The sequence below is a fragment of the Borostomias antarcticus genome (assembly GCF_949987555.1).
Source record: "Borostomias antarcticus genome assembly, chromosome: 7".
Taxonomy (NCBI): domain Eukaryota; kingdom Metazoa; phylum Chordata; class Actinopteri; order Stomiiformes; family Stomiidae; genus Borostomias; species Borostomias antarcticus.
Genome location: NC_140240.1, coordinates 8117949 through 8133940, shown reverse-complemented (window position 1 = coordinate 8133940; position 15992 = coordinate 8117949). Strand labels below are relative to the sequence as shown.

The 15992-nt window shown below is 45.5% G+C and overlaps 1 protein-coding gene across 1 annotated transcript; it reads left to right on the top strand.

Moving 5' to 3' along the window:
• Window positions 1–1097: 1097 nt before the first annotated feature.
• On the top strand, window positions 1098–8102 carry snrpe (small nuclear ribonucleoprotein polypeptide E). Its single transcript, XM_084441285.1, has 5 exons — window positions 1098–1350; window positions 1678–1704; window positions 6974–7036; window positions 7134–7212; window positions 7869–8102. The coding sequence occupies exons 1-5, from the start codon at window positions 1297–1299 to the stop codon at window positions 7928–7930; spliced, it is 285 nt and encodes a 94-aa protein (XP_084297411.1). The 5' UTR covers window positions 1098–1296; the 3' UTR covers window positions 7931–8102.
• The last annotated feature ends 7890 nt before the right edge of the window (window positions 8103–15992 follow it).

Sequence of the window (15992 nt, the reverse complement as noted above, 5' to 3'; positions counted from 1 at the left end):
TCTCTTCATCCCCACCCACACTTCCTTGGTGCTGTTTAGCTCAAGTTTACCCTCCACCCTCTTGCTGTAGCTTTTTTGGCCCTCCGCAGCTCCGTCTTCAGTTCCTTCTGGACTGACCTGGCCTCCTCCTGTCCTTAGCCATAAAGGCCCTATTTTTCCTGTTGAGTAGCGCTTTAATGGTTTGTTGTTGGGAAAACAGCGTACGTTTTTGGTGGGTATGATGCATTCCTTGCAGAACCTGATGTGTGTCGTGCAGTAGCAGAACAGTCCACATCCTCATTGCAGTCCTCAGTGAACAGTTCCCAGTCCGTGGTCTGGAGATGGTCCTGTATTCCCCACAGCCCCTCTCGTCCACTTATTACAAGCTAACTAGCAGTGGACAACAGAACGCAATAATGTCGGGCAAAGATGAGCAAAGGCTAAATAATTCTAGGCTGGTGCAAGGTAGGCCTATTAGTTTAGTGTTTGTATCTGGGCAGCCACACCGATTTTGGGCAAAGCTGCAGCTCCTGCAGCTGATGCAGGCAAGCTGGAACGCTGAGGGGTTCTATTCAGAGCAGTATTTCTATTGGTTGGCAGTATTTTATGTTAAAATTAGCCAAAACATAAAGGGATCCCTGCGGATACCCGTGCCAAATATGAATGTTGTCAGGCCTAAGGTGTCCGAGTAAAGTCCTGACAGAGGATTTTTTATATATGTTTAATGTGTGAGTATGAATTCCAAACATGCGGAGACAGGTACATTGAATCTAACGTAACAGCTGATTATATTCCTATTTCACTGATAACCGACCATTCGGGATTGTTACCTAGCTTTACTCGTGCAAAAAATGTCAACTGCAGTAATTGCCTCCAACACAAAGGTGGCGCTCAAGACTAGAAGCACAGTTTTCTTTTAGCAAAGATCGAATTGAATTGAATTTGTTTTGTCTACTATGGATGCCCGGCGGATCACCGGATCTCTTTGGTCGCATTTGACACCGCTGTACACCGACACCACCGGCTTCAATTCCGAGTATTTTCTAAAAGAGTACAGAGAAATGTCAGATAGAAAATAAAATCTGTCTGACTGAGTAAGGTCGCTTCGATTTGAGCAAGCCGCTCCGCCCAGAGCGATTGACCCGGCTGGGTCTAGGAATCAAAACGAATTAACTGCTGTGCTTGGCCAGAGAGACGCACGCGGAAGGAAGCCCGCCATTGAAGCTCCACGACGTGAAGGCTTCGTTGAAAGGCTGTTGGAGGTGTGCGCTGCTAAATCCTGCTAGTTACTAAACACAGCGCAAAACAGCGATCGAGATGGCGTACAGAGGGCAAGGACAGAAAATCCAGAAGGTTATGGTGCAGCCGATTGTATCCTTTCATTAAGTATTTAACACGACTCATTGTGTTGTAGCTATGGTAGCGATACCTATGGCTAGCTAGTTAGCCGCTCACTTGTTAGCGTTAGCTTCTAGCCAGCTATCTTGTCGTTCACCCTACATAACTAGCTTTCCAGAAAGCAAGGTACCCACTCCTACCAGTTCCAGCTAGCTAACAAATGTTAGCTTAATTGTTCTTGATTGGGCAATTTCAGTATCTTGAGCGTCTTTTAAGACTTGGTTATCTATCGTTAGCTAACTTCTTTGTGTGTTAATTCATTGTGCTTTTGTGTCCGAGTTTCCTTGACCTCTTTACCAGAACCTCATCTTTAGGTATCTTCAGAACGTAAGTAGTTAACGTTAGCTATTATTTTCTTTTCTTGGACCATTGCTTTTAATCAGCCAGTTTATCCATTCTAGCCAGACATGTACATGTGTTCTAGAAGCGTGAACGCGCCTGCTCCTTAAGCGCAAAAAGCTGCATGGCATCCTTGTGCCAACGGTTTAAATCGTCAGACATCGGAACTAAATTCATACAAATTATAATGCAAATTATAACCTATATGCGCATATTGTTCAATTGTTTAGAGGTAACCATACAATGATAAACCTAAATATTAATTGAAGAGAGGATTTGTCGCAGCTGTAGTAACCATGGATGTATTAATCATGGATGTATTAATAGAACTAGATACAGCCACTCCATTCACTGACCGCTATCAACAATGAAGCCCTAGTGAACCGCGCCATCTTGGCAAATTTGTAGTCATTTGACTATTTCCGGTGACTTTTGTACTTGCGCAGTTGAGCTTTTGGCCCAATCCCAATGTCCCCCCTAAACCCTCAAGCCCTGAGCCCTCACAGACTTATTGACGTCACCTGGTGAAGTGATCGAGTGCGCGAGGCTGCAAGGGCTCGAATTGGTATAACAAGGAATGGGACAGCACTTGTGACATCACATTACGTTGACGTGAAAACATATTTCTTACTATTGTGGGCGTGGGGCTTTTTTTAAATCAATTTGTAAATTGTACATGTTTTTCTTGTAGGCCTTCGTGTAAATTAATTTTGGCTGAGTCAAATCCCCTTTACATTATCAGAACTCTCTGTGTTACCCTCAAAACATTTGTTCAACTTGAAATCATTTCATTTTGTGGTCATATGCGATCGCATCTGCGATCAAATATCAACCCAACCCAGTATTTGTTAGTAGGATCGCATCGATCCTACATTACTGCCTGTGATTCTTGTTTGTGATGAATCCAAAAGTATTAACTTAAGAATTATAATATATTATGTATACACATTCCTGCACCTCACAACTCTTTCCATATTCATGTTGGAAATCTCAATTCAAAGAACACTGCACCGAAATGGGTAATTAATGTCATACTGCTTTTAACTGGGCAATCATATGATTTAGAGCAACATAAATCGATGTAAATTATAACCATAGCCTACATATTTTTAATCAAATCACATTATACAAACCCATGGGGTTAATAACCCATAGGCCCACTTAAAAATAATGAAACCAAAATAATTATAAGGCTACTTGTGCAGATAAGCAAGTCCAGCTGACAACATGAAAACATGAAAACATATTTTGTTCTGTAACGTGAACGTTAGGGTAGGTTGATCTGTCCGTGCTTGTTTATTGGCTGTTCTTCAGGTAACCCCGTGTTTCACGTCACGACGCTATGAACTGTGGGTAATTCCCTTGGGCTAAGTCTGCAGAAATGCAGACTTACGGGAAGGGGGCATAAAGGGCTCAAAATGGCTGCCGGAGAGCCCTCGCGCACTTGCCGAGTTGACATTGGGACACCCCTAAGCCCTCGCGGACTTCGCGGGAGCGCGCCCTTAAGTCTGCGAGTCTGCAAGGGTGGACATTGGGACTGGGCCATACTGTCCGACGCGCGTCCACGAAAAAGTTCACCTTTATATGAAATGTAGACGCACGTTCCCGGCTCTCTCGGCTCTCCCCGCTTTGATTTAGCAATGAAAACCGGCTTGCATATTAACCTGTTTTTGTCAAATATATACATTGGAGAAATTATTTTTTCATCCAGGCATTTTAGTTTTAACAGGTTAAATATAACTGAACATGTTTTGTTTGCTAGTAGATGGTATTCATTCCGTTCGCGATAACGTTATTGCAGCCAGGCTAAATTCCTCCAGGGGGCCAGTGACCGGCGAGTTGAAGAGCTTCACTCCCCGCCAGCAGGAGCTTTGGCCGCTGCTACCGCATCTCGGATAACCCGCTGAGTTCGTGGCTGCTATTTCACATTCACCCTTGATCAATCGAATCTTATCTCCGTATAAATACACATTAAGCCTATATCGCCTTATTCACCACAAAATATGTTTCAATCTGAGGTTATTTTCATAGATTTTGACTCATTTTTGATAATTTACTGCCATGCAGGCCGTCTGCGCTGTCCCCAGCACCACCTTAGCAGAGGAAGTTTGAAATGTCTAATTATTCCCAAGCATGTATTTCCATTCGTAAATCACATTAGCTGACCTGCCCGGACAACTGCATCTCATCCGATAAACATAGCCTATGAACAATACATCCATGATGGCAAGCCAGAAACGCAGACACAAGTTCAAGTACCACAAATAAAGGTAGCCTATTAATTCTAACATCAACGGGGTCCCGGCTAAAGTCTTTTAATACCATCCATCGTCATCCGCTTATCCGGGGTCGGGTCGCGGAGGCAGCAGTTCCAGCAGGGAGCCCCAGACATCCCTTTCCCTAGCAGCATCAACCAGTTCTGCCTGGGGAATCTTTAGCCGTTCATAGGCCAGTGCGGATGTTTAATCAAATGTGTTAATGAAAATGACCACAAAAAAGGAGAGTAGTCAAAGCACACCGCTCAAAAAGGGCTTAATACATACAACAAACTGATCAGGCTAATCATTTTTTAATGAAAATGACCACAAGACAACCTCCTGTGCATAGTTGAAATGGTAGTGGGATACGGTGATAAACTGGAGTGATCATTTGACAGCAAATTTTCCAGGAATGGACAGAAATGGGATATTTTTAGAATAACAGGAATTTATTCACATACAATGGAAAGGAGTTGATGTGTAGCATGAAGATGAAACGATACACTGAGTTTGGGTGTTTTCAGTCAACGTTGGCGTTGACCGCTTCTAGCTATCGAATGGCCGACTGGTGTAAGATGGATAGCCTAACGTTAGAGAGATAAATGTAGGCTATGGTTATGTTAATAAAGCTAACAATGATGTTGTAACATTCATGCAGCACTGCCGCTCATTATTACCATGGATCGGTATTGGGATTGATCAAGGACGAATGTGAAATAGCAGCCACGAACTCAGCGGGTTATCCGAGATGCAGTAGCAGCGGCCAAAGCTCCTGCTGGCGGGGAGTGAAGCTTTTCAACTCGCCGGTCACTGGCTCCCTGGAGGAATTTAGCCTGGCTGCAATAACGTTATCGCGAACGGAATGAATACCATCTACTAGCAAACAAAACATGTTCAGTTATATTTAACCTGTTAAAACTAAGATGCCTGGATGAAAAAATAATTTCTGCAATGGATATATTTGACAAAAACAGGTTAATATGCAAGCCGGTTTTCATTGCTAAATCAAAGCGGGGAGAGCCAGGAACGTGCGTCTACATTTCACATAAAGGTGAACTTTTTCGTGGACGCGCGTCGGACAGAAAAGCACAACTGCGCAAGTACAAAAGTCACCGGAAATAGCCAAATGACTACAAATCTAGCCAAGATGGCGCGGTTCAATAGGCCTTCACTTTAGATTTCGAATCCTGGGGGCTTGGTATTAATAGAACGGTAGTAACTTTCAGTACAGGTCCGTCTCTTTACTGGTCCTCACCACAGTGACACAAGACAAAGGTTCCTAGTCCTACTTTTCAATAGTGCGCTGAAGGAGCAGACTCATTCACACTTCCAGCGTACATTTTCGCATAGTCTCTACATCACCCAAACTTTTAGTTTAATGCTGGAGTAATGCTGCGTTCCAGTTGCCTCGGACACTGGGATTTTTATTCCAGGATGAAGTCATACCCCAGTTAAAAGTAGGGATGGGAATTGATTGAAGATTTTAGCGATTCCGGTTCCATTTTCGATTATTATGCTTAACGATCCGATTCCTTATCGATTCTCTTATCGATTCTCATTGGGCAAAAAAGAGTACAAACAGATTTATTAACATTAATTTTATTTTATATGTACTACTTTGAACATGCCAATTACAGTGCTGTTTTTTAGGTGTATTCACCTTGAACTAAAAATAAAACTGACATAAACAAATCAGTATTTTTTCAAACCGACTACCACCAGCTTGACTCTGAACATCATCATCTAAATTACATGGATGGAAATGGAGATTATTCATATAGTGAAAGCTGGTTTACACAATTAAACAAATGGCACTAACACAATAGACAGGGACTCTGGAGGAGTTTACCTTCGACTACACTAACGTTAGCTGCGCTGCTGTCGTCACAACATGACATTCCTGCAAAGTTATTGCATGCTGTGTGGCCAAATGTTTTTGCATATTTGTAGTATTTCCCCCCTTTGATGATAGAGGTTTTTGCAAGCATTGCAAGTGGCCATGTTGTCATCTTGTCGCGTGAAATGTAACCACACTTTCGAACGTTTATGCCTAGACGACATGTTGCTGGCTTCTTCTACCACGGTCTAATAAAACAAAACAAGGCAACGTGCGTGTGACGTCATCACGCATGCGCAGCAACGTCAGGAATCGATAGTGGAATTGTTAAGGATTTTGGCTTACGATTCCAAGGAATCGATTCACTGGGAACCGGTTCTCAACAAGAACCGGTTTTCGATTCCCATCCCTAGTTAAAAGTGTTCCAGAAACAAAAGATGGGAAAAAAACACTTTATCCCCATCTTTGTAGTTCTAGCCAAGTTAGCCACTGTTAGCAATACCAGTTGATAACAACACACTATACACTATTTTGCGCATACGAACACCGTAGCAACATTGTGATAGAAGTTGGACAGTATTGTGTGTACAACTGATTTAATAAGACAGAAACACTAATAAACAATCGTATTACAACGTTTACTTATTGTTGATGCGCGGAGCAGTCTTCTTGATATGATGTCAGCAGCGTAGTCGGATCAGGCCGGGGTCGATTTTTTCCCTGAGTAAAGTGACAAATCCAAGTTCATGTGACATTTGATGGGGATTTTGACAGCGATCTGAACTCTGAAAATCAGAGGTTTCCGATGTGACTGGAACGCATCATAAAGCACATCCCCATCTATCTCATTAGCTTCTCCAAAAGCTTGTTAAGGCCTAGTACACAGAGACATGATGTGTGTGTGAATACAGTTACACAGCTTGGTTTGAATTCTGTGTCGTGACTTAATGACCAATGAAAACATGACATGGCTGCACAGTCAGTAATTGGCTATCAACGGCTTATTACAAACTACTGTATATGTCCATTGCAAAAAGAATGCATGATGTATCACTATAATATATATGAAAATGTCAATAATATTGTAATTACAATACAGAAAGCATCACCACACTATCCATATTCTGAGAACAAATAAAGTAGCCATCTCTCCTTTCCGCAGCGCTCGAGGATCCAGGTGTGGCTGTATGAACAGGTGAACATGCGGATAGAGGGCTGCATTATCGTAAGTTGTCCCCCACGCCGCCTCCTCCACCACCTGCAGTTTGGTAGCACCCTGGGCATTTAAGCCCTCCAGATGAATGACCCTCTCTCCCTCCCAGGGCTTTGATGAGTACATGAACCTGGTGCTGGATGACTCAGAGGAGGTCCACATGAAGACCAAGAACAGGAAGCCCTTGGGTAAGAGTCTGTGTATCTCTGTATTTCTGTGTATCTCTCTTTCCACACAATCCACACAGTCCACAGTCCACACAATCAGAGCTGATATCTGACGTACTCATAGTTTGTTAAAACCCAGTATTTATTTATTTTTATTGCATTTTCCCCCCAGTTCCCCTATGCTGACGACAGTAGATTATTATTTTTTTTTACATTAAATTCACCTGCATATAATTTGCATGTAATATTCCACTCATAGACCCATGTGAATCCATACAGCTTCTTTTTACCTACCTTTTTCATCAGGATCTGTTTAGCATTTTGAAAGTAAAAGCTGACTGTTCCATACTGAGCTGAAAGTGCTGTTACCCCTGCCCTGCCTTATATTTACCCCTGCTCTGCCTTATTTCTCTATCTCCGTCCATTCCTCCCTCCATCATCCATCCATCCCTCCATCTCCATCCCTCCATCTCCATCCATCCATCTCTCCATCCATCCCTCCCTCCATCTCCATCCATACATCCATCTCCATCCCTCCATCTCCATCCATACATCCATCCATCCCTCCATCTCAATCCATCCCTCCCTCCATCCCTCCATCTCCACCCCTCCCTCCATCTACATCCCTTCATCCCCACCCATTTCTCCATCCATCTCTCCATCCCTCCATCTCTCAGGGCGGATCATGTTGAAAGGAGACAACATCACCCTGTTGCAGAGTGTGGCCGTCGCCAGCTAACTCCATAAGACGGGCGTCCACCAGACGTCAGCCTGCAGACGCTTTGCTTTATTGGATGTTTCATGTTCCCTCTTTGTTTTGTTTTTGCAAATCCTATGTTTGTAAACAATTACTTTTTATTTTTATTTTGCCAAGAAGGTTCCACCATTTGAAATAAAATGTTTTTTTTTTCTTACTTCTCCTATCTGGTTCTTCAACTTCGGTATTGGTGGTACAGTTATCATGATCCCTTGGAGGATGTGTTGGAAGCAAATGACCACATGTATCTTATACTGTATCACCGAAACCGCCTTATTTTGCTCCAGTCATTGTTGTGATCTCTAATGTCCGATGACTGGCCAAGTGAAAGAGCACCTCGACACGGCTTCTAAACTCATGCTTCTGTCAGATAAGACTTCAAAGGAAGCTGAGAGGAAAGATACATTGTGAGATGCAGAGTATTCAAACAAGCCACACCGGACCATGCGATCCATTTAGAGGGATGCTGATATCTTGGTAGTCCATCAGAGGGCAGTAAGCCCCCATATCGCTTCATAACCTCTACCGCTGAGGGAAAGGCAGGTGGAGCCCTGGGTTCAAGACAGACACGGGCAGAGCATGTCCGCCACTCCAGCTGGACCCTGTTTACTGCAGTCTCTAGCATCGATCTTACCATAAGTGGCCAAGGTATTCCTTATGGTATTAATAGAAGGTATTATATAAAACAGGATTGGTAATTTCACTGTTGTGTACAATATACCTGTAACACGATGAGCTGAGTCAGAGGCCAGCCTTGGGTTTGCAGTTGACAATATTAATAACATCCAAACGCTGCCCTGTCCGCGGAGGAAGTGTGATGGAAACTAGCAGTCGAGGACAGACGGGAGTCCGCAAGTGGGGGAGAGAAAAGCACCAAGTAGTCCCCGGCTCTCCGGGGCGGAGGTGTCGTCTTTCAGGGCAGGAGCCCTGGGCCTCATCTTAAAAGGAAGGGGGTAGGGGGGGGGCGCCACGGCTTGTGGTAGCACGCATCGCTCATCAGACATCGTTGTCAAGTGCCAGATGCTTCTCTTTGTGCCATGAGGGGAGGAATGGACTGCTGACTCTCAATACCGCACGCCTGCTCGCATTCTTAAGGAAGGCTGAGAGCAGGGAGGCAGACTGCAGACGATGGCACTCCAGCTACCCACCGCAGAGCCACGGGGTGAAGCCGAATCAACCTTTAGGGTTTGTGTATTGAGATTTTCTGGGGAGATCGATGCCTCTTTTGAGAACGGTCAGAAGGCTATGTGTGTTGCCGTGTTTATGAGGCGTACCCCAAAACTATAGAATGCTCACCAATGAAGCCGACTGTCCACTCTTGTCACACACGCGCACACACACACAAACAGACAGGATATGAGGTCCTGACCGGTACTGTAGGTAGACCCTTTCCCCTCCCTCACCCATTTCCTTCCCCGTCTCCCATTTCTCCCTCAACCCCCGTCTCTAACAACCCCTAACCCCACCTCTCGCCCTCCATCCAGACAAATACCCCCCCATAACAACCCCTCACCTCTCTCCCTCCATCCAGACAAATACCCCCCCATAACAACCCCTAACCTCACCCCTCTCCCTCTATCCAGAGAAATACCCCCCATAACAACCCCTAACCTCACCTCTCTCCCTCCATCCAGACAAATACCCCCCCATAACAACCCCTAACCTCACCCCTCTCTCTCTATCCAGACAAATACCCCCCCATAACAACCCCTAACCTCACCTCTCTCCCTCCATCCAGACAAATACCCCCCATAACAACCCCTAACCTCACCTCTCTCCCTCCATCCAGACAAATACGCCCCAATATCAACCCCTAACCTCACCCCTCTCCCTCTATCCAGACAAATACCCCCCCATAACAACCCCTAACCTCACCTCTCTCCCTCCATCCAGACAAATACCCCCCCATAACAACCCCTAACCTCACCTCTCTCCCTCCATCCAGACAAATACCCCCCCATAACAACCCCTAACCTCACCTCTCTCCCTCCATCCAGACAAAGGAAGCGTTCCTTCTCCCCTCCTGCCCACCTGGTGACCTTCACCTGCTGCCTTCCCCCTCAATCCTAAATCTGGTGGAGCCAACAGAACCCTGCTTCCTGTCTCGCTCCTCTTCCTGTCTGTGTATTCATGCTATGCCTATCTATGTCAAACAAACTCGCTTTCCGTTGCTTTTGGGAATTTTCTGTCGTTTTGTATTCTTTCATAGCTGCAAAAAAAGTCAGATGTGTAGATACTGACACAATGACACAATGTGTACTCTAAATGTTACCACTGTTCCCAGTTGTAAAACGTGACATAGATACACATGCTGTTATTCTAACCTCTGTGTGGCTCATAGTGCTATTATGAGTCTTTCAGTGCTATACTATCTCTCTAGTCTAGACAGGCACCCATTGCTAATGACCTGTCCAGAGAGGTTAGGGTATAAATGCAGGAGTGGACCAGCTCATTCAGCAGGCTATTACAGCCATGTTTGTTTGGTGTAGTCCTGTTTTAGAATGTTTATGTGGTGTATTGTTAGTTCCAGAAGGAAAGAAAATCAGTAAAGAGCATGTGTAAACATTTTTGCCAAGCCTTTACCAAATACAAAACTAGGAGGAGGAGGAGAGAGGGAGACTGAGAGAGGAATGGAGGAAAGAGGTATCTTTGGCCTCAACACCTGATCTGAGCAGTCCAGGCTCGGTATACAGCATTTCATCGTCATGATATCAGCCATAAACCCAGTTTACAAATGTGTCATAAGTGGAATACTCAAGTCGGTACGATAGACATCTATGCCCTGCACATCCATCAACACTCCTTCATAGTATTATAATTTTTTGGTGCTAGTTGCTGCATACACATTTTGATCTGGAAATTAAATGACGTTCTACATCAAGCATATCATGTATTCTTCTTATTCAAGCATTCAAATAGATGAAACAAGGTTGCTGTCGTCTGTGGAAATGGGCGGCAGATGTGGCTAGTGATAGGCTCTGGTGATGCAAATAGTGCTTACTGCGTGTGGTTGCTACGAGGAGGAGGGACTCAGCACCAACTGACATCTCTGTCTATAAGGAGCCTATGTTATTCCTCACAGAACTGTGTGTGTGTGTGTGTGTGTGTGTGCACGTGTGCGCGCATGTGTGTGCTTGTGTACGGCGTGCGACACTGAATCCAATCAGGGGGGTCAGTATTTTTGACCCTTGACCTCTGAAGGGCAGCACTGTTATGGTCATTGTCATGTTCTGTTATCGACATTATCAATGAGACATTTTCAGAACATGACAAGGGGAACATCCGTCAGCCAGACTTGAACGGAGCAAACTTGTTCACACTCTGCATTAAACAATCCATTCAATAGCCGTGGACTTGGACCTGCTCATGTAGCTCTTATCTTGTTTTAACAGAGCCGTCGTGATGCTCAATACACTTACTTTCCACCCAATTAGCACAAGGAATAATACGCAGGTCCGATAAGGGCTTTTTGTTTGAAAAGTGTTTGTGAAAACGAGGAAATGTGGAGGCATTTTTTTCATTGTGTGATTCTTTGGCCGTAACACACAGGATCTGGCGTACAGTGGTTGGGTGTTGAGACCAGACCTGCTGGACGACAGGGGTAAACATGGTGCAGGAATGCCCCTGACACAGGCGTCCAGGCATCGTTGCGGGGCACGCTGAGAGGGCTGAGACCAGGTAACCTCTCCAACCCCCATTTCTTTACAGAGACAGGCCGCATGGGCCTTCGCTCGCCAACACGGGCACCCAATCTGTTTATCTACAACGAGAAGCTCTCTATTCCATAAATGCGTTTTTCCAACTGTCTTTCCTTACATCCTTCTTTCAGTAGACGCCAAAGCAATGCTCCATAATCAAGTTCCTCACTTCAAAGGGTGTGTGTGTGTGTGTGTAAAAACAGTCATGTTCTGGAGAGGAGGGAGACATTTTATCTTTACAGATTATTTTGCTTCCTGTTTTATCTATTCATGAAACTGACACCTGCTAACGCGCGCGCGCTCACACACACACACACACACACACACACACACACACACACACACTGATGGCGGCTCCAAATGAAGTGCCTAAATGTGTCGAACAAAAGATCTGCAGGGGAGCGAAAGGAGAAGCGGAACAAAAAACAAACGAGTAATGAAATTATAACAATACAGAGAGAGAGGGGGGGAGAGAGAGAGAGAGAGAGAGGGGGAGAGGGAGAGAGAGGGGAGAGGGAGAGAGAGAGTGAGAGAGAGAGAGAGAGAGAGGGGGGGAGAGGGAGAGAGAGAGGGGGAGAGGGAGAGAGAGGGGAGAGGGAGAGAGTGAGAGAGAGAGAGAGGGGGGGAGAGGGAGAGAGAGCGGGAGAGAGAGGGAGAGAGAGAGAGTAGGGTGCGGGTGCCACAATGGCAGAGAACAATCGTGCCGCGTCAATGGAAAAAGAGAGGTGGGGGGAGGGGAGGGGGAGGGCTCTCTGGACAATAGAACCGGTGACAGGAGCACAATGGCTGCAGTGTTTTCAATTAGACATTATCTCATAGACAGAGTGGCAGGTCTCATTGTGTGAGGGGGCTATTTCAGGGCTGCTTTTGTGTGGGGCAGTGCCGTGCCCCCCCTCAACTCCCTCCTCAACCCCCCTCGCCCCTGCCGAAAGCCCATTCCCTCCCTCTGTGTGTGTGTGTGTGTGTGTGTGTGTGTGTGTGTGTGTGTGTGTGTGTGTGTGTGTGTGTGGTAAGAGCAGGCCTTCTACGTGGCCTGTCATTGGCTTACCGATGGTAGAGGCTGGGTGGCTACCATGACTGGACCTCAGGCAGGCAGGCAGAGAGAAGGAAGCGAGGAGAAGAAGGAGAGAGAGGAGGAGGAGAGAGGGAGACTGAGAGAGGAATGGAGGAAAGAGGTATCTTTGGCCTCAACACCTGATCTGAGCAGTCCAGGCTCGGTATACAGGTGCCATCATCTCGTATTCTCTCCCACGGCAGCAGCAGGCGCGTTAACCTGCCCAATACTCAATACGTTGTACTGGTGAGCTGCTCTGGATAGAAACATACTCAGGACTAGAGATGTAACGCTACAAAAACGTCATTATAGTGACAAAAATTATCTGTATTATTGCGGTATTCTAAAATGTGCTGAGCATTTTTGAAAAACTACTGATACACACACACTGAAATCATTTCACCCAGTTTTTTTTATATTGAAAACCACAAATAAAATTAGGAGCATGAAGCACTTTTTGTTTGCATAAACATTAAAATAATGCGTCATGGAGAGTGTTGCTAACTTTGGTTGATGCTGGACAGTATTTACAGTGAGTTGTAGGGCGGAAATTAAACACGGTTTTAATTATAATTTTATCGCGATTAATTTTATCGAATTTTATCGCGGTTTATACGGGTTATCGTTACATTCCTACTCATGACTAAAGCACGCTCCTTAGTTTGGGGCCTATTGTTGGCGTGGCTTGAACCAACATCACAATCAAAACCAGAATTTTATTGCCAGGTAGGTTTTTACACATACTAGGAATTTGTTCTGGTCAGTTGGTGCATAACACTGATTGTGTAGGCAACATCAGACAGGGTGCATGTACCAGATGAGTTCATACGTTTCTCTCTGGTGAGGGAGCTCCAGGTATTGTTGCGAGACACTGAATTAGATTACCAAAACAAAAAAAACAGGGTGCACCAGCTCACCATCTTGGAGGTCAACACGACATCCAGTGTGATTAGTCTATAGATATTAATGTAGGAATAGGGAATATATATATTAATGTAGCTGAATCGTCGATGTGTCGTCTTTGTCTTCCATTTATTCTCTTGAAGCTGAACAACTAGGCCTCAGAAACCGAGCGCTCTGTCCAACAGTGTGCGTGTGCTGCAGCTATCGGCTTGATCGGGTGTTTGCGGCCTGTACGTTCCTACAGGGTGAGAAAAGGCTGTGTGTTTTTGTATTTTTCCGACGGCAGATGTGTTGTTTGCCTGCGGAAGTGGGGTCAGAACATGGGGTGTTGCGGTCCGCTTGCTTCTCAGAAATAATGCGAGCGTTTCTTATCGCTTGTGCATGTGTATCACACACACACACACCAACAAACACACACACATCGCATTCTCAGTCACATTCTCTGGTGCGGTGGGGCTGTCGGTGTGTGTGTATCCACCTCTTATGTTCCCACCCTATGTGTTACGTGTTGCTGAAGACACCTTTGGTTAGTCTAAATGCACACATAGACAGATCTGCCTTATCGCTCTGCGTGCCATTAGATATTGTGTCAGCTAAGCAGAATATCCTTGTAGGGGTTTTCTCCACAGTTGCTTTTATCTAGCAGTGTTCATCAGTCAGTCAGCGGCTGTTCCCTGGGCACATCCGCCCCCCTGCTGTGCGCGTGTTTGCTGTGAGCGCTGACATTGTATGTTCAACAGCATGTTCATTAATGTGTGTGATACAATTGCTAATGGAAAATGATCTGTCACTGCATTTCTAGCAACTTGTGTGGCTGTAAGCAGATGTAAGCAGAGCAGATATGTGTGTGCTTGTGTGTGTGTGTGTGTGTGTGTGTGTGTGTGTGTGCTTGTTTGTATGTGTGTGTGTGTATGTATGTGTGCGTGCATTTGGGTGTGTGTGTGTGCGTGTGTAGGGGTGGGCATGTGTATGTGCATTTGTGTGCGTGTATGTGTATGTGTGCATATCTGTGTGTGTGTGCACGTGTGTGTGTGTGTGTGCGACTGCGCGTGTGTGTTTGTGTATGCATGTGTGTGTGTATGTGTGTGTGTGTGTGTGTGTGTGTGTGTGTGTGCGTACGTGTGTGCATGTCCGTGTGTGGGTATCACTGTTACTGCTGTGTGGGACCAGCCTGTGCAGAGAGAGTGTGTGTGTGAGAGAGAATGAGTGACAGGTAGGCCCGAGATAGATACCTAATGGCTGATGGGGGAGGGGGGGGGGGGGGGGGGGGCTGCAGGCGTGTGGCCAGATACAGATCTCCACCATCGGAGAGGGCAGGAAAGAGGGGTAACGAGAAAAGTTGGTGCTCAGGAAGTGAGTGTGGTGATGAAACGCTGCTCAGATTAGGTCACATGTGGGTGAGGAGGAGCTGGGGCACACACACACACACACACACATCAACAGTCAACAGTCAACAGAAAAAAAAGTTGCTTTTTGCCATTTGCCAATCCAGCGCACACACACACGCACGCGCACACACGCACCCACGCACGCACGCACACACACAGACACACACACACACACACACACACAAATGCAAACAAATGCACACAAGACCCTCCAAAGCATGGAGTTTCCCACCTCTGATGAGGGCTTAACACTCTCAGCCCAACCCAGCCCAGCCTAGCCTAGCCTAGTCCAGATCAGCCCAGATCAACCCAGATCAGTCCAGCCCAGATCAGCCCAGTCCAGCTGTTGAAACAAAATCGGATCAAAATGTTTTGGGTGTTCCTCTCATTAAAACTCAAAAGTCCCTGGTGAATTTTTCAAATTGAAGACAAAAGTATAAATCTCAAATTGACCTGTGTGAATTTCATTTATTGTGCTTTTTTGTTTGTTTGTGTGTGTACAGTCATCTACCAGTGGCTGAGTTTCTTGGTAATCTGCAGTGTTTTCACATCGCCTTTTGGCTCGCTTAATCAGAAACATTTATTGCCATGTAGTTTTACAACATACTAGAAATTTGTTTCGGCCAATGGTGCATAACATGGACACAATATTGGACAGGGTGCAGATGGGACAGTGCAAAGACAGGACAATGCAAATAGGCAGTACAGAATACAAATACAAAAAGAAAATAATGTACAAAATGGAGTGCGGTATGTACAGTGAGTGTACAAAGTGTAATGTGTGCGGGACGTTTACGTATGTATACAATGTGTGTGATGTGATCTGTGTGTGTGGTGCGTGCCCTGTACAATACAATCACCAGTCTTTAGCAAGTACTCCAGCGGTGACGAGTCAGTGGGGAAGGTATGGGGGGACGCAAGCCTGGTTGATGAGGCTGGTGGCCGTGGGGGAAGAAGCTGTTTCTATAGCCGCCCTTAACACCATTGCGGAAAAATGACTC

Excerpts from the sequence above, each read along its gene's own strand:
- snrpe (XM_084441285.1), top strand. The coding sequence starts at position 1,297 with ATGGCGTACAGAGGGCAAGGACAGAAAATCCAGAAGGTTATGGTGCAG. Across the intron at positions 1,351-1,677 it reads AGGTTATGGTGCAGCCGATT|AACCTCATCTTTAGGTATCT; the intron begins GTATCCTTTCAT and ends CCTCTTTACCAG. Across the intron at positions 1,705-6,973 it reads TCTTTAGGTATCTTCAGAAC|CGCTCGAGGATCCAGGTGTG; the intron begins GTAAGTAGTTAA and ends TCCTTTCCGCAG.